This window comes from Mustela erminea, chromosome 1, assembly GCF_009829155.1.
Source record: "Mustela erminea isolate mMusErm1 chromosome 1, mMusErm1.Pri, whole genome shotgun sequence".
In the NCBI taxonomy this organism is placed as follows: domain Eukaryota; kingdom Metazoa; phylum Chordata; class Mammalia; order Carnivora; family Mustelidae; genus Mustela; species Mustela erminea.
This window is the reverse complement of record NC_045614.1, coordinates 54306636-54332627: the sequence shown is the minus strand read 5'-3', so window position 1 is coordinate 54332627 and position 25992 is coordinate 54306636. Positions and strand designations below refer to the sequence as shown.

Sequence of the window (25992 nt, the reverse complement as noted above, 5' to 3'; positions counted from 1 at the left end):
TGCCTTCGGCTCAGGTCATGATCTCAGGGTCCTGGGATCGAGTCCCGCATCGGGCTCTCTGCTCGGCGGGGAGCCTGCTTCCTCCTCTCTCTCTCTGCCTGCCTCTCTGCCTACTTGTGATCTCTCTCTGTCAAAAAAATAAAATCTTTAAAAAAAAAAAAAAGGTGGTAGATTTTGAACTGATACTTATGTATTGTGTTTCTACTCTTAGAAGATAATATCCAAAGAATGTGTTAGGATGAGTAAGATTATGGAAAACTTTTTTCTTTTATCTTCCCTGTCCAAATTTAATTTTTATTGTAAAAATAAAGATGTTACCAGAGTAGAAGGAAAAAGCCAGCTATCAGGAAGCTAGAGCAGGCAGCCACAAGGTTGAAATCTGGCACCTCATCTGAGGAAGAGCTTGTCTCACAAATGAACTGATCTTATCTGCCTTAAGAACAAAGAATGATGGTGTGATAAAGTCCTGGTAAACGTTGTTTGACCTTAGATATTTTGTGAATACTCTTGGCTCTCTCTGTAACCTTAGACAATTTCATTTAACCTTTTTGGTCCTTCAAAATCAGGATAACAGTTTCTCTCAGAATTGTTGGGAGGATTAAATGATATGGTTTATAAAGAACCGATACTATGTACTTATTGAAATGTAAAGAGCTACATATTATTCATAATGCTGTATGTTCTTAATAGTGTTGTACACATGGAAATGTAAATAACTCAATAGCTATTAACCACTATCATCATTATCTTTATTGCTGCTGCTTATTTGCTATAGAATTTTTAGAAATTTTAGAAATATTTGATGTGTGTATCTTGTTACCTAGTGAGTTTTGGCACGTGGCAGAGTAGAGAGCAAACTAATACTGTTACTGTTCAGATAACTATAACAGGCCTTGTTAAATATGTGTGTTTTTCATGAATGCTTGTTTTTGGTTCTAATTTTATGTTACATCTCATAAATAGCCATTGTTTCCTTAATTTACATAAATTTTAGATTCTCTAACTACCATCCATTGGTTTTAAAGTCTTGGTTGAGTAATTCCTGTGGGTCAGGTGTCCTGCTAAGTTCTGGGAGAACAGAGAAGGCATGTACTCTCTCTTTAAGGAGTTTACACGTGGGTAGGGAGGCAGACATGTAAGTAAGTATAATACAAGAGGGGAGGTGCTATTAATATTTATTTAAATAATATGACTATGAAAAAAAGTAGGGAGTAGTAAATTCTTTATGATTAGGGAGTAAAGAAGGGAGGCTTTATGAGGGAGAATTTCAGGTGCTTGCCTAAAGAATATTAAGGACCAAAGCCTCAATAGAGGCTTTGAGAATAAAATTCTTGTGAAGGGCTGCCCTCAAAGACTTCTGGAAACCATCTTTATACATTTTAAGATTTTCATACTGTACAAGGACTTCAATCTCTGAAACAATCCAGAAGAGACTTTTTTTTAAAGTTGCAAGATTGTAAATAAGTATAATCTTTGTTGTATGTGCTCTGGAGAGGGATTTAAATTGGGGAAGCAGTCTGCAGTAAATTCAGTGAAATAGTTAACACCATACTCTCATTTGGTGTTTTCTTTGAAAGGTGAAAAAAACATCATCTCAGCAGGCAGGAAACGGAAGGCCTCATGACAACAAAGATCATTATAAGAAGTGATAAATGAGAATGTAGGGGAAGGGCTAATTTTAGAGAGAGATGAATATTAGAAATTCAATAATTTGGGGGCACCTGGGTGGCTAAGTGGGTTAAGCCTCTGCCTTCTGTTCAGGTCATGATCTCAGGGTCCTGGGATAGAGCCCTGCATCAGGCTCTCTGCTCAGTGGGGAGCCTGCTCCCCCCTCCCCCACCTCTCTTGCCTACTTGTGATCTCTCTCTGTCAAATGAACAAAATCTTAAAAAAAAAAAATTCAGTAATTTAGTAAAAGACTATATAGTGTAAGAACCATGGATATATTCCTTCCATGCCTTAAAAATGGCGTATTAGGGCGCCTGGGTGGCTCAGTGGGTTAAGCCGCTGCCTTCGGCTCGGGTCATGATCTCAGGGTCCTGGGATCGAGTCCCGCATGGGGCTCTCTGCTCAGCAGGGAGCCTGCTTCCTCCTCTCTCTCTCTCTGCCTGCCTCTCCAACTACTTGTGATTTCTCTCTGTCAAAGAAATAAATAAAATCTTAAAAAAAAAAAAAAAGGCGTATTAGGGGCACCTGAATGGCTCAGTGCGTTAAGCCTCTGCCTTCAGCTCAGGTCATGATCTCAGGGTCCTGGGATTGAGCCCCACATTGGGCTCTCGGCTCAGCAGAGGGCCTGCTTCCCCCTCTCTTTGTCTTCTGCTCTGCCTATTTGTGATCTCTCTCTCTCTCTCTCTCTGTCAAATAAATAAAATCTAAAAAAAAAAAAAGGCTTATTATTGGGGTGCCCGAGTGACTCAGTTTATTAAGTGTCTGATTCTTGGTTTCCACTCAGATTGTGATCTCAAGGTTGTGAAGTTGAGCCCCGTATTGGGCTCCACACTGGACATGTAGTCTGCTTGGGATTCTCTTTCTCCCTGTCCCTCCCCCCACCTAAAAAAATGGCATATTGCTTAAAAGTTAGTGAACCATGTACCCAATCAGCATTGGAGAATGGTCTCAGATTACTGTCAGTGTATCCATTAAAATGGATATCTTCACAGTAAATTTGAGTGATAAAGTCACAAAATGAAAGTGAGAAAAGAATGAAAATTTAATATACTAAGTTTTTTGAGTACACATAGCAATGAAGTACATAAAAATGGAAGAATTACATGAAGTAGGAAAGCTATTTCTAAATGTAAGATAGTATATAGCACACACATAGTTCATTGGGAGGGCTAAGAAAGACACTTTAAGATTAGATGGATCCTTTAAAAAGTGATCATTCATTCAAGGGTAAGAAGATGTATTTTGTGGGTTAATGCATTTAGAGAAATTGATTTAAGATGGTCTAGGGATTCTGGGCTTTCAAACTTAGTGGTCCACACTAAACAGTACTTAAAAAAAATTTTTTTTTATTGAAGTAATCACCACACCCTATGTGGGGCTCGAATTTACAACCCCAAGGTCAGCAGTTGCCTGCTTCTCTGAGCCAGGCAAGCATTCCAAAATGTATGTTTTTATAATGTGCGTGTACCTGAATCAGAGATTTCTCAAAATAGAACTTATCTGTACTATGTGTGATACATTCTGTTCTTATTTTTGAAGAAAGCTGGTCATAACTCACCAAAATGATTTCCTGACCCCTAATGGAACATACCCCATAGTTTGAAAAAGTACTGAGTTACAGTCTAGGGGGAAAAAAAAAAAAAGCCTTGAGTTTTTGAAGTCTCTTCTCTGAAGAATCTGGCTGTAAAGGTATTGATCTTGGGGTGCCTCACAGGCTCAGTTGATTTTGGGGTTGTGGGTTCAAGCCCCATGCTGGGTGTATAGATTACTTAAAGTCCTTTAAAAAAAAAAAAAAAGAGGTACTGATTCTGTCCCTTTTTGAAACCATATTGGTGCTATTTTAGTTATACCACAAAGAGGGTTCAGGCTGTTTCACCAAACAAGTGTTTAAGGTCAGAGAACTTCAGTGATTAAAAAAGCTGCTATTCAGTATATATGAAGAAAGTTATCTGAAAAAACATTTTTTTTTAATCATTGGACAGAAATAAGCTTTTGAAATTAGGTTCCATATAAACTCTTTGTTACCAAAGTTATCTTCAAATGGTGTACTTAAATCCTCTTTTAAACAACATACTTTTAGTAAGAGTTGAAAATTTTGCATAAATACCAAGAAATGCATTATGAACAATTTTATCTTTTTTTGTGTTTTACTTTTGACACTAAACATGTATAGTTCTTTCTTTCTTTCTTTTTAAAAATTTATTTGTTTTGGAGAGAGATAGGGAGAGAGAATCTCTAGCAGACACCCTGCTGAGTGAGGATCCTGATGTAGGGCTCAGTCCCATGACCCTGAGATCGTGACCCAAGTCAGAATGAAGAGTTGGACACTCAACCAACTGATCCACCAAGGTGCCCTTAAAGTCCTTTAAAGTATTTTTAAAAATTTATTGCTGACAAGATAACATGACATTAGCCTCATTCTCACATTATGGAGAATAACTTAACATTTTAACAGTGAAACCGGATACTTTCCCCCTCCTTAAATGTAAAAATGTATAAACTACTAGTTTTTTTTTCTTTTTTTAAGGTTTTGTTTATTTATTTGACAGAGACTGCTAAAGGGAGAGCGAGCCAAGCAGGGGGAGTGGCCCACGGAGAGGGAGAAGCAGGCTCTCCATTGAGCAGGGAGCCTGTTGTGGGACTTGATCCCAGGACTCTGGGATCATGACCTGAGTCAAAGGCAGATGCTTAACGACTGAGCCACCTAAGGGACCCCTAAAATACTCCCTATTTAAAACTTAAAAGTTTTCTTTTTAAAAAGCATTCTTGGGCAAAACAAAGTAGGATTTTAAATAACTTTTCATAGTGTTTTTCCTAGAAAAAGTCTGGTTCAATTCTTTTTATTTTTAAAAATATTTAATTGAAGTGTAATTGACATACAGTATATTAGTTTCAGGTGTTACAGCATAGTAAATGGACATTTATATTCATTACAAAGTGTTTACCATGGTAAGTGTAGTTACCACCTGTCACCAAAGTTATTACAGTATTATTGACTGTATTCCCTAATGCTGTACTTTTCTTTCCTGTGACTTATTTTATTTATTTTTTTTTATTTATTTTTTTTTTTTTAAAGATTTTATTTATTTGTCAGAGAGAGAGAGAGAGGGAGAGAGAGCCAGCACAGGCATACAGAATGGCAGGCAGAGGCAGAGGGAGAAGCAGGCTCCCTGCCAAGCAAGGAGCCCGATGTGGGACTCGATCCCAGGACGCTGGGATCATTACCTGAGCCAAAGGCAGCTGCTTAACCAACTGAGCCACCCAGGCGTCCCTGTCTTACTTATTTTATAACAAAGTTTTTACCTCTTAATGCCTTTCACCTGTTTGGCCCATTCTACCACTCCCCTTCCCCTCTGGAAATGACCAGTTTGTTTTCTAGTATATAGAATCTGTTCCTGTTTTTGTTTTGTTTTTTAGAGTCCATGTTTAAGTGAAATTGTACAGTATGTGTCTTTCTCTAACTTACTTCATTTAATTACTGCCCTCTAGTCCATCTATGCATCCACGTTGTCACAGATTGGCACAATATCTCTTTTTTATGGCTGAGTAGTAGTCCTGGGTGTGTGTGTGTGTATACATACATACCACATCTTTATCCTTTCATCTTTTGGTGGACACTGGGGTTGCTTGCATATTTTGGCTGTTGTAAATAACGCTGTGGTGAACATAGGTGTGCATATATCTTTTCAAATTAGCATTTTTGTTTTCTTTGGATAAATACCCAAAAGTGGAATTACTGGATCATGTGGATCATCATCTGTTTTTTACTTTTTTGAGGAACTTCCATACTGTTTATATAGTGGCTGTACCAGTTTATATTTCCACCAGCAGTGCACAGAGTTTCTCTTCACAGTCTCACCAACCCTTGTTATTAAATACACACACTCACGTATACATATACATGTATATATAAAATATGTTTTTTTTCTTTTTAAAAATTTATTTTACAGATAGACATCACAAGTAGGCAGAGAGGCAGGCAGAGAGAGAGAGGGGAGGAAGCAGGCTCCCTGCCGAGCAGAGAGCCCAATGCGGGGCTCGATCCCAGGACCCTGGGACCATGACCTGAGCCAAAGGCAGAGGCTTTAACCCACTGAGCCACCCAGGTGCCCCTAAAATATGGTTTCTTATAGGTACACTAGACATTCTGACAGTTTTGAGCTGATAATCTCATTGTGATTGTGATTTGCATTTCTCTGGTGATTAGTGATGTTGAGCATATTTTCATGTGTCCATTGGATGTCTGTATGGTGTTTTTCTGTTTTTGCCCCCCCCCCCCCCTTTTTAAAAGATGTCTTCAGGTCCTTTTAAAAATCAGATTATTGGGTGTTTTTTACCGGGCACCTGGGTGGCTCAGTGGGTTAAAACCTCTGCCTTCAGCTCAGGTAGTAATCCTGGGGTCCTGGGATCGAGCCCCGCATTGGGCTCTCTGCTTATCGGAGAGTTTGCTTCCTCTCTCTCTCTCTCTCTGCCTACTTGTGATCTCTGTCAAATTAAAAAAACAAAACAAAACACCCAACAATCTTTTTTTTTCTTTAAAGATTTTATTTATTTATTTATTTATTGCTGTTGAATTCTAGGAGTTCTTTATGTATTTTGGATATTGACCCCTTATTGGATATATTGTTTGCAGATATCTTCTCCCTTTTATTAGGTTGCCTTTTCATTTTGTTGACAGTTTCTTCGGCTGTGCAAAAGCTTTTTAGTTCAATATGACCCAGTTGTTTATTCTTGCTTTTGTTGCCCTTGCCTGAGAGACAGTTCCAAAAAACATTGCTAAGGCCAAATTCCAAGAATTTACTGCCTATGTTTTTTTTTTTTTTTTTTAAAGTTCTGTAGTTTCCAGGCTTATATTTAGGTCTTCAATCCAATTTGAATTTTTGTGTGTATCTGTGCATGTGGTAAAAGAAAGTTATTTCACTCTTCTACATATAGATGTCCAGTTTCCCCAGCAAAACTTATTGAAGAGACTGTCTTTTTCACTATTATATATTCTGTTTCCTTTGTTGTAGATTGCCAGTATAAGTGTGGGTTTATTTCTGGGAGTTCTGTTCTGTTCCATCAAACTGTGTGTGTGTGTGTGTGTGTGTGTGTGTGTTTTCTGTGCCAATGCCATACTGCTTTGATTATTATAGCTTTGTAGTATAGTTTAAAATCTAGGATTGTGATGGTTCCAGCCTTTTCTTTCTCAAGATAGCTTTGGCTATTTGGAATCTTTTGTGGTTTCATATAAATTGTAGAATTATTTGTTCTAGTTCTGTGAAAAATACTATTGGTATTTTGTTAGGAGTTGCACTGAAACTGTAGATTACTAATCTGTAATCTACAGATTAGATTAGGTAATGGGCATTTTAACAATATTTAACAATATTCTTCAATCTATGAGTGTGGTGCATTTTTTTCATTTATTGATTGTCTTCATCTTCTTTCTTCAGTGTCCTAATAGTTTTCAGAGTTCAGGTCTTTCACCCCCCTTGATTAAATTTATTCCTAGGTATTTTATTCTTAAAATCTCTTAAAAAAAGATTTAGAGAATTAGAGAGAGAGCACATGGCTGAGCAGTAGGAAAGGGAGAGAATCTCAAAGCATGGAGCCTGATGCAGGGCTCAATCCCATGACCCATAGACTATAACCTGAGCCAAAACCAAGAGTCTGGTACTCAACGAACTGAACCACCCAGGTATACCACTGGGTATTTTCTTTTTAATGCAATTGTAAATGGGATTATTTTCCTAATTTCTCTTTCTGCTAGCTTATTATTAGTGTATAGAACTGCAACAGATTTTTATAGATTGATTTTTGTATCCTGAAGCTTTACTGAATTCTAAGGTTTTTTTGGTGGTCTTTAGGGTTTTCTAAATATAGTATCATGTCATTTGCAAAGAGTGACAGTTTTACTTCTTCCTTAGGAATTTGGATGCCTTTTATTTCTTGTCTCATTGCTCTGGCTAGAACTTGCAGTACTGTGTTGAATAAAAAGTGATTAGAGTAGACATCCTTGTCTTGTTCCTGGTCTTAAAAACTTTCAGCTTTTTACTGCTGAGTATCATGATAGCCATGGGTGTCATATATGGTCTTTATTATGTTAAGGTATATTTCCTCTGTACCCACATTATTGAGAGTTTTTAAAAATTTTTAATCATAATGAATTGTTAAATGCCTTTTCTGCATCTATTGAAATGATCATGATTTTTATCATTGATTAATGTGGTGTATCAGATAGTTGGAGATATTGAACCATCCTTGCCTCTTTGAAATAAATTCCACTTGATCATGGTGAATGATCCTTTCAATATATTGTTGAATGTGGTTTGCTGATATTTTATTGAGTATTTTGTAGCCATGTTTATTGGGGATATTAGCCTGTAATTATCTTTCTTTCTTTCTTTTTCTCTTTTTTGGGGGGTGGGTGGGTAGTGACTTTGGTTTTGGTATCAGTACGCTGCCCTCATGAAATGAATTTGGAAGCATTCCTTTTTCTCCAGTTTTCTGAAATAGTTTGAGAAGGATAGGTTAGTCTTCTTTAAATGTTTAGTAGAATCTGGGGTTATGTGGGTGGTGCAGTCTGTTGAGTGTCTGATTCTTGGTTTCAGTTCTGGTTGTGATCTTGGGGTCGTGAGACTGAGCCCTGCACTAGGCATCATGCTGAGCACAGAGTCTGCTTTAGATTCTCTCTCCCTCTCCCACTTGGGTGCCTGTGCTCTTAAATAAATAAATCTTGGGGGAAAACCCCCCCAAAATGTTTGGTAGAATTCACCTGTGAAGGCATTGGGTCCTGAACTTTTTTTTTTAATTTTACGCTTTTTTCTTACTGATTTCATTACTAGAAATATGTTCTGTTCAGATTTTCTGTTTTTTTGTTTTGTTTTGTTTTGTTTTTTCAGATTTTCTGTTTCTTCCTAATTTGGTTTTCTAAGATTATATATTTCTGGGAATTTATTCATTTCTTCTAGGTTGTCATATTTGTTGGAATATAATTTTTCATAGTCTTTTATACATCTTTTCTATTTTCTTTGTCTCAGTTTATTTCTGCTCTTTATTATTAACTTCTTTCTACTAACTTTGGACTTTGTTTTTCTTTTTCTAGTTTTTCTTTAGGTGTACGGTTGTACTTTTTGTGATTTTTCTTATTTCTTGAGGTAAGCCTATACTGCTATAAACACCCTTCTTAGAACTGCTTGTGCTGTGTCCCAGAAATTTTGAAACATTGGTTTTCTGCTTTCATTTGTCTTAAGTTATTTTTTTATTTCCTCTTTGATTTCTTTGGTGATTCATTGGTTGTTTAGTAGCTTGTGTAGCCTCCACATGTTTGTGTTTTTTCTGTAATTGATTTTTTAATTTTAATACCTTTGTGGTCTGAAAAGATGATTGCTAGGATTTCAGTCTTAAATGTATTGATACTTGCTGTGTGGTCTAACATGTGTTCTATCCTGGGGAATGTTCCATGTGCACTTGAAAAGAGTGTACACTCTGCTGTTTTTGGATGGAATTTTCTGTGTGTGTGTGTGTGTGTGTGTGTGTGTGTATAAAGTCCATCTGGCAATATGTCATTTAAAGCTACTCTTTCCTTACTGATCAGTGTGTATGATCTATCATTGATGTAAGTGGGGTGTTAAAATCTCCTATTATTGTTGTATTACTGTCAGTTAATTTCCTTCCTTTCCTTCCTTCCTTCCATCTGTCCATCAACTCTATGCCCAACATGGGTCATGGGTCTTGAACTCATGACCTTGAGATCTAGAGTCACATACTCTACTGACTGAGCTAGCCACGTACCCCTATCAACTTCTTTATGCTTGTTAATATTTGCTTTACATATTTAGGTGCTTCTTTGTTGGATGCATAGATATTTACAATTGTTATATCTTCTGGTTGGACTGATCCCTTTATCATCCCTTTATCATTATATAATGCCCTTCTTTGTCCTGTTACAGTCTTTGTTTTATGAGACTGACGTGCTACCTACTGCGCTAACGAGGCACCTACAGTCTTTGTTTTTTTTTTTGTTTTTTAAGATTTTTATATTTTTATTTGACAGAGATTACAAGTAGGCAGAGAGGCAGGCAGAGAGAGAGAGGAGGAAGCAGGCTCCCCGCTGAGCAGAGAGCCTGATGCGGGACTCAATCCCAGGACCCTGAGATCATGACCTGAGCCGAAGGCAGTGGCTTAACCCACTGAGCCACCCAGGCGCCCTACAGTCTTTGTTTTAAAGTCTGTTTTGTAAGATACAAATTGTTGTTGTCTCTCTCTTTTTTTAAATTTCCACTTGCACAAAATACCCTTTTTTATCCATTCATGTTCAGTCTGTATGTGTCTTTAGGTCTGAAGTGAGTATTTAATAGGCATCGTGTAGTTAGGTTTTGTTTTTTTAATCCATTCATTAATTCACCCTGTGTCTTTTGATGAGAGCGTTTAGGTCATTTACATTTAAAATAATTATTGTGGTATAGGTATATATTATTGCCATTTTGTTAATTGTTTTCTTGTTTTGTAGTTCTCTGTTCCTTTTTCCTTCTAAATCTTTCTTTGTGATTTGGTGACATTTTTAGTGTTATTTCTCCAATTTCTTTCTTTTTCCAATCTTTTTTTGTATCTATTACAGGGTTTTGGGTTATGGTTACCATAAGGTTCATATATAATGTCCCATGTATATAGCAGTCTGTTTTAAGTTGATGATCACTTAAGTTCATACATTTCTAAAAGCACCACATTTTTACTCCGTCCATTTTTTAAAAAATTAATTTATTACTGTGTGTGTGAGAGAGAAAGGGAATGAGAATGAGTGGGAAGGGCAGAGGGAGAGGGGAAAAGAATCTCGAGCAAACTCTGTACTAAGCACAGAGCCCAACACGGGGCTCAATCTAATAATCCTGAGATCAGGATTGAGCTGAAACCAAGAGTTGGATGCTTAACCAACTGTACCACCCCGGCGACCCCTCTCTCCATGTTTTATGTATATGATGTCACATTTTACATCTTTTTATTTTGTGTATTTCTTAACCATTGTAGACATAATTGATTTTATTATTTTTGTCTTTTAACCTTCATATTAGCTTGATAAGTGATTGATATATCTTTACTATATGTTTGCACTCCTTTTTTTTTAAACAGAGTGAGCACCAGCAGGGTGAGTGGGAGAGGGAGAAGCAGATTTCCCACTGAGCAGGGAGTCTGATGTGGGGCTTAGTCTCAGGACCCCGGGATCATGATCTGAGCTGAAGACAGACATTTAACCGACTGAGCCACCTGGATGCCGCTATATGTTTGCTTTTAGCAGTGAAACTTTTTTCTTTCATAATTTTCTTACCAGCCAGCTGTTTTCCACTTATAGAAGTCCTTTTGACATTTCTTGTAAGGCAGGTTTAGTGGTGATGAACTCTTAAGTTTTATTTGTCTAAGAAGCTCTGTGTCTTCTTCAGTTGTGAATGATAACCTTGCTGGGCTGAGTATTCTTGGTTGTAGGTTTTTTTCTTTCAGCACTCTGAACATATCATGCCACTCTTTCTGGACTGCAAAGTGTCGGCTGAAACAGTAGCTCATAACATTATGGGGTATGAGGTCTCCTCTTATGTAACTAGTTGCTTTTCTCTTGTTGCTGTTAAGATTTTCTGTTTATCATTAAGTTTTGACATTTTAATAATTATGTATCTTTGTTTGGACTCTTTTGGTTTATCTTGTTTAGGGCTCTTTTTGCTTCTTGTACTTGGATGTCTATTTCCTTTCCCAGAATAGGAATGTTTTTGTTGTCATTATTGTTTTTAACATAGGCTCCACACTCAGCATGGAGCCCAGTATAGGGCTTGAATTCACAGCCCTGAGGTGGAGACCTGAGCCAAGATCGGGAGTCAGATGCTTGATCAACTGAGCCATCCAGGCAGTCCCAGGGTAGGAAAGTTTTTAGCTGTTATTTCTTCAGATAAATTTTTCTGCTTTCTTCTCCTCTGGGACCCTTGTAATGCTACTGTTATTATGGTTGACATTGTTTCAGAGTTCTCTTAACCTACCTTCATTAAAAAAAAATTTTCCCCCTTTTTGCTATTCAGTGTGGTGATCCCACTACACTGCCTCCCAGATTAGTGATCTGTACTGCTACATCCTCTAATCTGCTGATTTCCTCTAGTGTATTTTTCATTTCAGTCATTGTATTCTTCAGCTCTGATTGGTTCTTATATTTTCTCTTTGTTGAAGTTCTGAGTTCATCCAATCTTTTAGGTCTGGTGAATATTTTTGTAACTATTACTTTGCTTATTTCTCTTTAGTTCTTTTTTCTGAGGTTTTATTTTATTTTTTCATTTGGAACATAGTCTTCCATCTCCTCATTTTGTCTGACTCTGCATTTCTGTGTATTGAGTAGGTCACCTAAATCTCCTGGTCTTGAAAGTAGTGGCTTTTGGATAAAAAAACAAACAAACCATCAATATGCTGTCTACAAGAAGCTCATTTTAGATCCAAAGACACCTCCAGATTTAAAATGAGGGGGTGGAAGACAATTTGCCATGCTAATGGACATCAAAAGAAAGCTGGGGAGGCAGTCCTTATATCAGATCAATTAGATTTTAAGCCAAAGACTAGAATAAGCGATGAGGAAGGACACTGTATCATACTCAAAGGGTCTGTCCAACAAGAAGATCTAACAGTTTTAAATATCTATGCCCCTAACACGGGAGCAGCCAACTATATAAACCAATTAATAACAAAATCAAAGAAACATATCAACAATAATACAATAATAGTAGGGGACTTTAACACCCCCCTCACTAAAATGGACAGACAGATCATCCAAGCAAAAGATCAACAAGGAAATAAAGGCCTTAAATGACATACTGGACCAGATGGACATCACAAATATATTCAGAACATTCCATCCCAAAGCAAAGAAATATACATTCTTCTCTAGTGCACATGGAACATTCTCCAGAATAGATCACATCCTGGGTCATAAATCAGGTCTCAACCAGTATCAAAAGATTGGGATCATTCCCTGCATATTTTCAGACCATGATACTCTGAAGCTAGAACTCAATCAAGAGGAAATTTGGAAAGAACCCAAATACATGGAGACTAAGGAGCATTCTTCTAAAGAATGATTGGGCCAACCAGGAAATTAAAGAAGAATTGAAAAAATTCATGGAAACAAATGATAATGAAAACACAACGGTTCAAACTCTGTGGGACACAACAAAGGCAGTTCTGAGAGGGAAATGTATAGCGATACAAGCCTTTCTCAAGAAGCAAGAAAGGTCTCAAATATACACCTAACTCTACACCTAAAGGAGCTGGAGAAAGAACAGCAAAGAAAGCCTAAACCCAGCAGGAGAAGAGAAATAATAAAGATCAGAGCAGAAATCAATGAAGTAGAAACAAGTAAAACAGTAGAACAAATCAACGAAACTAGGAGCTGGTTTTTTGAAAGAATTAGTAAGATTGAAAGTAGTGGCTTTAAATAGAGTCCTAGTAGTTCAGTACCCTCTGATCACAGAACCAAGTGTTTCATGGGTTTCTCCTGTGTGGTCCTCTTGTTATGACTGGGCTGTGACTGCTCTAGGCATCTTAATGGTTGGTGCTAGTCCCCAGCTTGGCTAGGCTGCGACTGGGTGTGACTACTGTGGGTGCCCTTCTTGGCAGAACTGGCCCCTGGCATAGCTGGCTATTGCAGTCCTGTCCGGGGCTGCCCACTGGATGTGTGTGTGTGGGGGCAGTAATTGCTTTCGGGAGTTGTTGGTCTCTACCAAGGGTGTCCATTGGTTCACTGTGGGGTAGGAGCAGCTTTGGAGAGGCACCTGCTGCAGTGGTAGGGCAGGTCCACTGGGGAGTGCGGGGGCAGGTGAATGGTGGTAGTAAGGTAGAAGGAGAGTGTCAGAATTGGTTCCCACCAGGTAGGCTGAAGGAGGCCAAAAAAAATGATGCTCATCAGCTCTTCCATTCCTGGAGAAAGTTTCTACAGATTCTGCCCCATTGGCATGCAGCATAATAAAATTAGTCAATAAATCTCTTGTGTATAATCCAGATGCTTTTCAAACTGCTGCAATTCTGCTAGGTCTTGGAGTGACTGATAACTGTGCAGACCATTTAAGAATAGTCTAAGTTTTCTGTAGCCCTCTGGCTCTCCTGGAGGTAAGCCCTGTTGATTTTCAAAGCCAAATGTTGTGGGATCTTGTTTTCTTAGTGAGGAAAACATAAGGCAGGGGTTGCCTTATGTAGGGCTAGATTGGTTTGCTTCCCAGGGAAGACCTGTGTGTCTGTGATATTCCTCCTGCTTGTGAGTTACCACACTGGGGGTTTCAAAGATTCCCAGCTGTCTCTGCCCCCTCTTACCTTCTCATTATGATCCTTTAAAAAAATTTTTTCTTTTAAAGATTTTATTTATTTATTTGACAGACAGAGATCACAAGTACGCAGAGAGGCAGGCAGAGAGAGAGGAGGAAGCAGGCTCCCTGATGAGCACAGAGCCCGATGTGGGGCTCGATCCCAGGACCCTGGGATCATGACCTGAGCCGAAGGCAGAGGCTTTAACCCACTGAGCCACCCAGGCGCCCCTTAAAAAATATTTTTAACTGTGAAAATACTATCTTGCTAGTTTTGGGGTTATTTTCGGAGTGAGTTGCACTTTATGTAGTTGCAGCCTTCATGTATTTATAGGAGCAGGTGAGCTCAGGATCCTCCTACTGCATGGTCTTCCCAAGCTTCCCTGGATAGATATTCTTTAAATTAGACCTTTAGTCAGTGTTGGTGTAGCATCCTTTTCTTGGAGGTTTTGTTTTTATAAACTAGTCTTGCTTTAAATTGTTTCCAGTTTGGTTTTATGCCTTTGGCTTTGAAGTAGTTTAGTTTATTGATATTACAAATAATTCTGCAGTAGGTATTCCTTAGTAGTGCTGGGTATTTCTGTAGTGCTGGCTGTTGTTATTTTCCCTATAAGATAGATTGTCAAATTATATCAAAATTCAAATATTTAAATAGCTAAGAGACACTAGTAGATTGTTGCAGTTTATATTCTTACCAGCAAGTAGGAGAGGTGGTTTTTTTCAAATGCCTGTGATTGATATTTTCCTTTTCAGTCTTAAATTTTATAAATCTGATGTTAAAAATAGTATTTTATGGGGCACCTGGGTGGTTCAGTGGGTTAAGCCTCTGCCTTCAGCTCAGGTCATGATCTCAGAGTCCTGGGATCGAGTCCCGCATTGGGCTCTCTGCTCAGCGGGGAGCCTGCCCCCCACCCTGCCCCGCCTCTCTGCCTACTTGTGATCTCTCTCTGGAAATGAATAAATGAAATCTTTAAAAAAAAAAATAGTATTTTGCTTTTCAAAATTTGCATTTCTCTACTATATATATGTGTGTATATATACATACATACAAACACATACACAGATGTGTTTCTATTCTGTGAATTTAATTCCGTTTCTTTCTGTTGCATTGTTCATGTTTTTGTTAATTTTTAGGAGTTCTTTGTATATTAGAAATAGTAATCCTTTATAGAGAAAGAAAGACAGATATATCTTTTTTAAAATGATTGACTTATTCCAAAATAGTGAATTTCTTCATTCATAAGAGAATGCACTTGTTTTGAAACTCTTCTTTGGAATTGTGAAAGACTTCACATTTAGAGTTTCATTTCTACATTGGGCTCTCTAGTTTTAGTATGTCTCTAGGTATGTATTGTGAGTGTGTATAAGACTTTTAGATAAGATTTGGTCAACAGATCAGAAAGATGAAAATATTAGAAGCTAGGTTTACATTTATGTTGTATTTATATTTGAGAGTAGTATCAGTGGGATTTTTGAATGTCTCTAGTTAAGACAAGTACGTTGACGCTGAATGACTTTTAGAAGCTGACTTTGTCTTGTTTTCAGATGTGTGCCCTTTAGTAAACTGATTAAGGAATACCTTAAAATAGAACTTCCTGTGATGAGCAGCTTAGTGGTGTAGCCATCATCCCTGGGGCAGCTGGTAGGGCCCTTGGTCTTCTAGCCTTTCTGCTGACATCACCATGCCTTACAAATATGGTTCATCTTTTTTTTTTTTTTTTTTTAAAGATTTATTTATTTATTTATTTGACAGAGAGAAGGAGAGCGTGCGCGAGTGAGCACGCACAGGTAGGCAGAGTGGCAGGGAGAAGGAGAAGTAGGCCCTCCGCTGAGCAGGGAGCCTGATGTTGGGCTCAGGCCCAGGACTCTGGGATCATGACCTGAGCCAAAGGCAGCCACTTAACCGACGGAGCCATCCAGGTGCCCCTGGTTCATCATTTTGTATGAGTGATGTGAAAAAGTTGGGAAACACTGACTTAACATACTTCTTAGCCTGATAAATGGTCTTAACAAACTCACATAGAAAAAGAAAATTAATGAATGATAATCTAAAACTTGAGAATGTAAATGGGCTTGCTTTTATTTTATCCCTTTTAATTTCTTATAGTATGTTCTATACCAAGTACCAGCACTGTTATTTTCTAAGTGCCTTCAAGACTTAGAATTCATCATAAAATAAGTATGTTCTTGAAGTTAGTCCATATTTAAGTTTTGTAAGTGGATTCTTTAGTTAATAATTTATAGTACAATCTCTACACCCCTCCCCCCAATTAAATACAGTTTGCTATTTACTGCAGTTTGTCATTTGCTGAATGGTAAATAATTTTTTAAAGGTGTATTCCTAAATGGAGATTGAACTAACATTTACTAGTTCTGACAGGTCTGTTCTATTAAAAAAGTTATACTCTATAAATCAGTCCAATCTTTTAAAAAGGCAGGGTGGAGGGCACCTGAGTGGGTTAGTTGGTGGAGTGTCTGGATCTTGATTTCACCTCAAGTCATGATCTTAGGGTCCTGGGAATCAAGCCCTGTGTCTGGCTCACTCCCTCCAGGGAGTCTGCCTGAGGATTCTCTCCCTTTCCCTCTGCCCACTCACACTGTAAGTATTTTTTAGAAAAATTATGTATGTTTTGCAACATTATTATGGTTTCTAACTTAATTCGTTTAATACTTGAGGGCCTTCAAGTTCTAAGTACTGTGTTATGGACTAAGAATACAGTAGTGAACAGGATTTGGCAGGGTCCTGCTTTTGTAGAGTAGGAGGTTGGATGGTACTAACCTAAATCTGTACCAACAAAATATGAACAATTTTTTTTTAAAGATTTTATTTATTTATTTGACAGAGATCATGAGTAGTCAGAGAGGCAGGCAGAGAGAGAGAGAGAGAGAGAGGAGGAAGCAGGCTCCCTGTGGAGCAGAGAGCCAGATGTGGGGCTCGATCCCAGGACCTTGGGATCATGACCCGAGCCGAAGGCAGAGGCTTTAACCCACTGAGCCACCCAGGTACCCCAAAATATGAACAATTTAACATAGTAGTAAGTGCCATGAAGAAAACAAGGCAGAGTTATTTATTTATTTATTTATTTTAAAAAACATTTATTTGACAGACAGCGAGAGCAGGAACACAAGCAGGGGGAGTGGGAGAGGGAGGGAGAGCAGGCTCCCGCTGGGCAGGGAGCCTGATGCGATGCTCGATCCCAGGACCCTGGGATCATGACCTGAGCTGAAGGCAAATGCTTAAGGACTGAGCCACCCAGGTTCCCCAAGGCAGAGTTATTTAATGGAGTTAGGGAGGAATGTCTTTTGGTAAAGCATCTCTTTGGTAAAGAATGTCTTTAGGGAAAGCATCTCTAAAGTGATCTTTAAATGAAGGCCTTAATGATGTGAAAAGGCCAGCTTGTTTGTTTCTGAAGGTGTCAGCCATCCAGGTGGAGGGAACAAGAAGTTCAAAAGTCCTGAGACTTTAAGCTTGACTATGTTTGTTCAGAAAGAGGGAGCTTGGCTTATATTTTGAGTCTAAAATAGGGGAAAGATAGGTTGAGTTGCATCTTTAAGATTGCTCTGGTTGCTCTAAATTTCTCCATCAAGGGAGAAATTTCAGGCTAGTGTGATGCTCAGATGAACCCTCTTTCCTCCTCTTTTTCTCTCATCTGGTTCTAAACTTACTCATCTCTTCCTTTTTTAGTTGGGAAAAAAGATCTAGGGAAAAGAGGAGATGTGGGTGCCCCTAAAAAGTGATCTTATGATAATGAAGGGGTAGAATTAAGAATGTGAAGCGGCTCAGGTACCAGAGGGGAAGGCAGTGTGCCATGGGCTTGCCACTTGAAGGCTGTGATGTCTTGTCCTGCCTCGCCCTTTTACACAAATACAATAGGCTTTGTAGAAATTTACAGCGGTGCTCATCACAAGTGCCCTCCTTAATCTCCATCACTTATTTAACTCATTGCACTACCCACCTCCCCTCTGGTAGCATCAGTTTGTTTTCTGTAGTTTCTTGATTTGCCCCCCTCTCTCCTTTTTTCTCTATGTTCATTGATATATATCTTTTTTTTTTTTTAAGATTTTACTTATTTATTTGATAGATAAGAGAGCACAAGCAGGCAGAGAGGCTGGCAGAGAGAGAGAGGGAAGCAGGCTCCCTGCTGAGTGGAGAGCCCAATGCAGGGCCCGATCCCAAAACCCTGGGATCATGACCTGAGCTGAAGGCAGAGGCTTTAACCCATTGAGCCACACAGGTGCCCCTATATAAATCTTTTTATACGCTTGCCTTATATTTCTTTTTTTAAAAGAAGATTTTTTAAAAAAAATATTTTATTTATTTGACAGAGAGAGATCACAAGTAGATGGAGAGGCAGGCAGAGAGAGAGAGAGGGAAGCAGGCTCCCTGCTGAGCAGAGAGCCCGATGCGGGACTCGATCCCAGGACCCTAAGATCATGACCTGAGCCGAAGGCAGCGGCTTAACCCACTGAGCCACCCAGGTGCCCCGCTTGCCTTATATTTCTATAGGATAATTTCCTAGAGTGCAGTTGAATAGGTCAGTCTTTACATTTTCTGTAAAATGGGGATGTAAGTCCTACCTAAAATATTTTTCTGAGGATTAAGTTGGATAATATGAGTGGGATGTGTGTAGTATATACTTCCTCATAATAGTAGGCACCTAGTAGATGGTAAATATTACTACTAATAAGATGAAGTAAGTTTCTAAGGGAAGAAGGTGTGAGAAGGATGGGATTACTTGTTGACATCACTGTTTTCTAAAGGAGGAGATAAACCTCACTTCTGCATGATTGCTGACTCCCTATCGATGCCAGGGCATGGTGTGTCCTAACTGCATAGTATCTGACTTTATCGTTTTTGTATGACTGTCTGTGGACTTCTTTTGCACTTTTCTTGTTGCCCACTTAAAACATTTAGTTATTTTTGGTTAGGTGACTGTCTCTGCTTGCTCCTGTTTGTAAGTTTGTTTTTGTACCAAAACTGAACTGTGAATGTTCAGTGGAAGGTGGAAAGTTCATGAACTTTAAATTTAAACATTTATGGAATCTGGTTATTTTACCTGTCATTTGGGTATCTTTGGGCAAGTAGTGTGCTTTTTCTGTGCCTCATTGGTTTAAAGGGTAGATGGAAAATGGGATTTAAAGTCTTTGAGATCCTTATATACATTGAGCTCATTTATGTATCATTTATATATCAAGTGTCTAATACACATTTTAGAAATACTAATTTCCTTCCTTTAAGGCAGAAAATTATAGTTTACAGTTCTTTTTTTTTTTAATTTCACTTCTCATAGTACTTAATGTTACTGATACCCAAGGGTAGTTACTTGCACTTAGTATACAATAACTAAGGAAGAGAAATGTAATTTTAAAAAATATTAGAAGTCAGGAGACCTGGGCCCATGGTCCAGGTAGACTTTTAACTGGTGGTATAATGAATCTTTTGATCTCTAGTCCCGATTTTGCTCGTTTTTTTTTTTTTCTTCTTGTTGTTGTCTATGAAATATTTTACGAAATACACTAATATAGAAGTTTTCTGATTTATTTAAGCAGAGGGTTTCACTTAAGAGGAAGTCCACATACTGCTATTTTCTAATTACTCTATATATTATGTTGTTGAGTTAGTTGCTTTTCTAGAATTAAGTTTGTTTGTTTTTTAAATCTTGATCAGGTATTGTGTAAGCTGCATCAATGGAGCACATACAGGGGGCCTGGAAGACGATCAGCAACGGTTTTGGATTCAAAGACACAGTGTTTGACGGCCCCAGCTGCATCTCGCCTACAATAGTTCAGCCATTTGGCTTTCAGCGTCGGGCGTCAGATGATGGCAAACTTACGGACTCATCTAAGACAAGCAACACTATTCGTGTTTTCTTGCCAAACAAGCAAAGAACAGTGGTACGTAAATGTTCTTTCAGAAAATTTTGTGGCCCATCTGCTTATAAAAAAGCATTTTGAATAATTTTACTCACCTTGTAGTTGGGCAAAATCTTCACTGTGACTTAGTGTCTTTATTAATTGGCTTTCCAGTTGAAAATTTTATTGCTTTATATTGCTGTGTTCCTTCCACAACCACTACTTTCCTCCTTTTATTACTACTCTTGCCTGGAATATCTTCTGCTACTCCGTTCAAACAAATAGTATGTTTTTATGGGGGTTTCTTGAAAAGGCTTTTCTTTCAAAAAGCTCCTTTAGACCTTTCCAGCTAATTTTATGTATGTATGTATTACGGATATTAAAATGTCCACTAAATTTTTTGGACATTATAGTCAAGTATATAGAAGAAAATAAAATTACTTAGAAAAATTATTTTGGTAAATTTTGTAGGCCCCAGGCAAAGCTGAAGGTAGCTTAGAAAGTCAGAGCCACTCAGTTTCTTACACAGAATTCTAAATTTTCCAAGAAATTATTGCTCGAAACAGTTTTTTACTATCCTGGGTGAAAAACACCCCACCTGGTTAAAACAGGAAAATGAAGTTGTGCTAATTTTGCTTGGTGGGACATCTGAGGAAAACCTTTAGTTCAAAACTTCCATGCCTCCTCCTTTCCCATCCCATTCTTTTTCTTTTCTTTCTTTTTTTTTTTGAATTTTATTTATTTGACAGAGGGAGAGCACAAGTAGGCAGAGCAGCAGGCGGAGGGAGAAGGAGAAGCAGGCTCTCTGCTGAGCAGGGAGCCTGACATGGGACTCGATTCCAGGACCCTGGTATCATGACCTGAGCCGAAGGCAGCTGCTTAACTGACTGAGCCACCCAGGTGCTCTCACCCCCCCATTCTTTGAGTAAAATCAGTGTATTGTGTTTTTTTCTGTGTACCTAGGTGAGACAAAGTTCCTACTTTAGAAAGTCCAGTTCAGAATTTTCTGTTTGTTTCGGACAGTTCTGCTCTCCTCTCCCCAGTTTTCTAATAAATTCCATTTTACTTCTTTTGTGAACTTCAGGAGCCTCCCAGTTATAGTATTGTACATTTATGTACATTTTGAACTGAAGGCAAAACTCAAAAGGTATTTAAAGTTTGAGTAAATTTATTTTTGTTACTCTCCCTAAAAATAGAAGTTTAATGACTGACAAAATAAATAGTAATAACCTTCTTATATTTCAACAGTGGCTTTCATTTGCAAGATGATTTTTACCTACTATTGCTCATTAATTTTCTTTCTGTCCTTAAATGGAGAGTCCAGACGGGGAGTGTGAATGTAATGGGAAGCTGAAGGCAAGCTGAAGACCATATCCTACTGCTTCAGGGTGTTAATGTGCCTGTCTTCCCTATTCTCTGATACCTGATTGCCTGAAGACTGGGAAACTTAGTTTGGCATAATGCTTAAGTATGTAGACCTTTAAGATAACCAGGCCCCAGTTTAAATTCCTGTATTGCCTTTTGTTAGCTGTATCATTTAGACAAATTACACAATACTTTGACCTCTGTTACCTGACCTTAATAAAGTGAGGCTCATGCTGAATACAGTAATGTTTATAAGAAAATAGTTGCTCTGATTATTTGAGTTTTTTCTACATATGTGTAGCCCTTGACAGCTTTCAGTTGAGCACAACTGGTATTTGGTAACCAGTGATTTGGAAGCTATGAAAAGACTCTATGAAAAGACTCTAGCAGAGAAACTTAGTTTCTTCTATTTCTTTGACCAGGATGGACCATCACTCTTTGGAAGAACCATCTTCTTTCAGCAGGCACCCATCTTTAGGGACCATTGGAAGAAGGAGTCACTTGCTGGCCAAAATGACGAGTCAGCAGTTTCTAATAATCCTCAGGTTGCTTCACTCCTTGGAACTCAGAATGACTTTCATAATCACTGAGTTCCAGAAATTAGTCAGACTTAACTAATTTCAGCATGTATCCATGGGGAGTTGTAGAGAGGAGAATGACTGAAAAGATACATATATGATTTAAATAATTGTAGAGGTATAATTGGTAGTTGATTGGAAAAATAACCTTTTTCTTGTCATTTATTTTGTACATGTGTGTCTCTTTGCCACTTCCTGTTTATTGGATGGGTGGTTAGATCATAGCTGAGGACCATTAATTTACCATTAGAATCACCTGACATGGGTTAAAAATACAGATTCCTGGGCTTCACTCAAGATCAAGTGAATCAGTTCTTAGATGTGTTGGAGAGAGGAGGCTTGGAACCTATATTTTTAAAAGCTCTTCGGATGTTCCTAACGCCAGTCACATTTGGGAACCCCACTGCATTAGAGAATATTTAAAGAACAGTCTAGCTCTTAGAGTCTGTGTATTTATTTATTTATTTAATATTTTATTTATTAGAGAGTGTGAATGGGGGAAGGGTGGGTAGAGGGAGAACCAGACTCCCAGCTAGCCGATGCAGGACTTAATCCCAGGACCCTGGGATTGTGACCTGAGCCACCCAGGCACCCAACTCTGTAACTTTCAATGAAGATTAATGATAGAGCATAGATAACACTTTATATTATTCAGAGCCCTTTACACAGTATTTGATGCAAGTAATGATTTCTGTTAGTGTATTACTCTTCATTGTCCTTATTCTTGGCATCTTATCAGATCAGTATATCTTACTTTCACTTAGTTTTGTTTCTGAAAAGCTAGAAGTTAGTGGATCTTTTAAAGGGTATAACTGCTTCAAGAAGTCTAAAATAAGCTTGCTGTGGAACATTTTAAATAAATATTTCAGACTTTTCTCTTTTTTAAAAGATTTTATTTATTTATTTGACAGGCAGAGATCACAAGTAGGCAGAGAGGCAGGCAGAGAGAGAGGGGAAGCAGGCTCCCTGCTGAGCAGAGAGCCTGATGTGGGGCTCGATCCCAGGACCCTGAGATCATGACCTGAGCCGAAGGCAGAGGCTTAACCCACTGAGCCACCCAGGCGCCCCTATTTCAGACTTTTCAAATAGATCCACGCATACACTCACCTCCCTCTGGGAAGGGACTGGGTTGCCCACTGTCAGCTCTCACACTTCCACAGAACACAGGAACGCTACTGCGGGCAATGGACAAGACCTGTAAATCTACATTCTGTTCTCTTTATTGGCCATACTAACTCTAGTTGCTTCACTTTTAATTGACTTTATTGTCTTTGAAAACAAAATGTGTATAGGACACCTGGGTGATTTGGTTGGTTGAGCATGTGATTCTTGATTTTGGCTCAGGTCATGATTTTGGGGTTGTGGGCTTGAGCCCTGTGTTGGGCTCCACGCTGGGTGTGGAGCCTTCTTGGGATTCTCTCCCTGTCTCCCTCCCCCTCCCCTTGTGCACAAGTTCTCTCTCTAAAAATTAAAATAAAAATAAAATATATGGGGCTTTTATCAAAACTCTAAGTTCTTTTTATATAGCTGCCATTATTAGCACTCAGAATACTTACACTTCTATTAGGTCTCTGAATATCTGCTTTTCTTTTGAGGATTGGATATAGGGGAATGTGGAAGGACATACACTAAGGCTACCTGGAATGGTGTGCACATTTATTTAAATCGTGGTGTTTGTCCTTGCAGAAGGACAGAAACTCTGTTTCTTCTCCTTGCTGGCCCTTAAAGGTGTGAAGTGTATATGAAATGGAATTTTTCTTATGAGGATAAAACAGTTTGTTGAAAACAGGTTAAAATACAAATTTTGACCAGAAAAACTCTTGTTTGCTTATAGATCAGATTGGTTTATTTTCCTTTATGGTGGATGTTCATGCTGGCATGTATGTTTCAGTGAGTTAAACAAACTAGAACTGTGTAATGGGAAGTTAGATTATTTTCTCTCTCTCAGCCATTCATCTGATGTTAATAGCTTCCGGTATGTCTTTTCATACTCATGCAACATATGTAAACCTATATGGGTTTCCCTCCCTTTGAATAATCTGACTTTATTATTCTGAAAAATATTTCCCCACAATTAACATATCATGGATACCCCTCCCTTTAGGTCATTATAAATAATGTAGTGGCAGAATGTGACATGTACAGATATTTAGGCTTTATTCAAACACTCACCTGTTGCTGGACATTGTAGCTATTTCCTGTGTGTGTGTGTTTTTACCATTACAAACAATGCTGTCATAGATCTACATATATCCTTACAGACTAGTGCATTTATTTCTGTGCTCACTAAGGGATATGCAGCCTTTGTTGGTTCTAACAATTGTCTTTTGTTTATAGGTCAATGTGCGAAATGGAATGAGCTTGCACGATTGCCTTATGAAAGCACTCAAGGTGAGGGGCCTACAGCCGGAGTGCTGTGCTGTGTTCAGACTTCTCCATGAACATAAAGGGTAAGAAATTAAAAGTCAGTTCCTTTTTCATACTGGTAAGGAGTTGATGGTTTCAAATAATAACAGTTCCCATTTTTTTAAAAAGTATACTAGCTTCCTATAGAATATTATGTGTTATTTATATGCCCTTGTTCATAGATAACTCAGGAAAGTAGAATACTGGGGCACCTGGGTGGCTCAGTGGGTTAAAGCCTCTGCCTTTGGCTCAGGTCATGATCCCAGGGTCCTGAGATCAAGCACCACATCGGGCTCTCTGCTCAGCAGGGAGCTGCTTCCCCTCCTCCTCTCTCTGCCTGCCTCTCTGCCTATTTGTGATCTCTGTCTGTCAAATACATAAATAAAAATCTTAAAAAAAAAAAAAAAAAAGAAAAGTAGAATACTAAGAACTTGAAAATTATTGCTTGAACATTGCACTGAAAAAAGAATACATAGTAGGTGTTGTGATAGTATTCCATAGATGGAGACAGTAGTGTCAGGGATGTGTTTTCTTGAGAGCAAAAATATGTGTTTCCTGGAATGCAGTGGACAGAATGGGTACTCCGAAAGTGTTTGCATTATTATTTATAAAAAATCTTATCCTCAAGAGATTAACTCTTTTGTAATTCATTTCATTCATTCATTTTTTTTTTTTTTAAGTTTTTTTTTTTTTTTTTTTAAGTAAGCTCTATGGTCAGTGTGGGGCCTCAGACTCAGGACCCTGATATCTAGAGTTACAGGCTTTTCTGCTTGAGATAGCCAGGCACCCCTCATTCATTCAGTTTTATACAGTTAATGTTGACTGAATTCCTGCAGTTTGGCAGATATAGGACTAAAAGATGCAGAAGAATTTCTGCTTCAAGGAAATCCATAGTTAATCTTATTTCTAATGGTTGTGACAAGATAGAGGTATCCCATCAAAGTCTAGGAGTAATAACCCATAGCTTCCATAATTATCTGTTAACCATCCTTATCCCCCCCCCCCCCAATTTGAAGGAAGTAATCTTTCTTCTTGGAAAATGGTAATTCTGTTACTGATCTTCAGCTTACATCTTTTCTGTTTCAAGGAGTTTCCCAGTTCGAGAGAATAGCCTAGGGAATGAGTCAACTCAAAGGGGCCATCCTGAATTCCACTTTGCTGTTACTCTCAGCTTAGGCAGTTTTTTGAAGTACAGATCTTTGAAGCCTATGTCAGCTTTATCTGGATGTAGGCCCTAGGTTGGTCTCAAGCAACCAGTGCTCTTTAAGGACTAGAGGAATTCTGGGATAGTAAGGGGCTTGTCCACTCTCATCTAAGGCCACATTGGTTTAGAGCTACTGTCACTTCTCATGGACAGATAGCATCTGAAGACTGATGAGAACATAGGGCTGCCCCCTCTTCATTAGGGCGAAATAGGACTTTGGAGTCCTTATGTATGGAATTATATTAAGAATGGATTATTTGCTATTGGATAGCCAGAAAAATGTCTGGAATAGGCTTCTGGTAGGCAAAGGGAGAAGTTGGAATTATGTTATATATGTGTTGTTTTCTCCCTACTTTAGAATATTCTTCATTCAGGAAGTGGGCCTGATGAACTAACTACACAAGACATGAGAAAGGAGCTTCTTTTTTTTTTTTTTGGAAGCTTTTTACTTTGTTGTCTCTATTTTTCTGTGTTATCTAGGCACAGAAAGAATGGTGGCAGAGTAAATTTTAAAGACAGTTAAGTCCCTTGTCGATTAGTAGACCCTGCAAACAATTCTACAGATGTGAGCCTATTATTAATAGCAAAGTGTATTTCATTCACCATTCCTTTG

At 38.3% G+C, this 25992-nt stretch overlaps 1 protein-coding gene across 7 annotated transcripts in view; it reads left to right on the top strand.

Annotated features, from left to right (window-relative positions):
- Positions 1-25992, top strand: part of RAF1 (Raf-1 proto-oncogene, serine/threonine kinase) — an 86399-nt gene that overhangs the window by 37845 nt on the left and 22562 nt on the right. For 4 of the 7 annotated variants that reach the window (XM_032327692.1, XM_032327704.1, XM_032327722.1 and 1 more), the window contains 2 exons: positions 19642-19868; positions 24107-24219. In XM_032327692.1, coding sequence (XP_032183583.1) covers positions 19662-19868; positions 24107-24219 — 320 coding nt within the window. In that variant the 5' untranslated portion in view covers positions 19642-19661. Of the gene's footprint in view, positions 1-16547; positions 16573-19641; positions 19869-24106; positions 24220-25992 lie in introns of those variants that run through there. The other 3 variants (XM_032327743.1, XM_032327732.1, XM_032327714.1) reach the window with 2 other exon arrangements.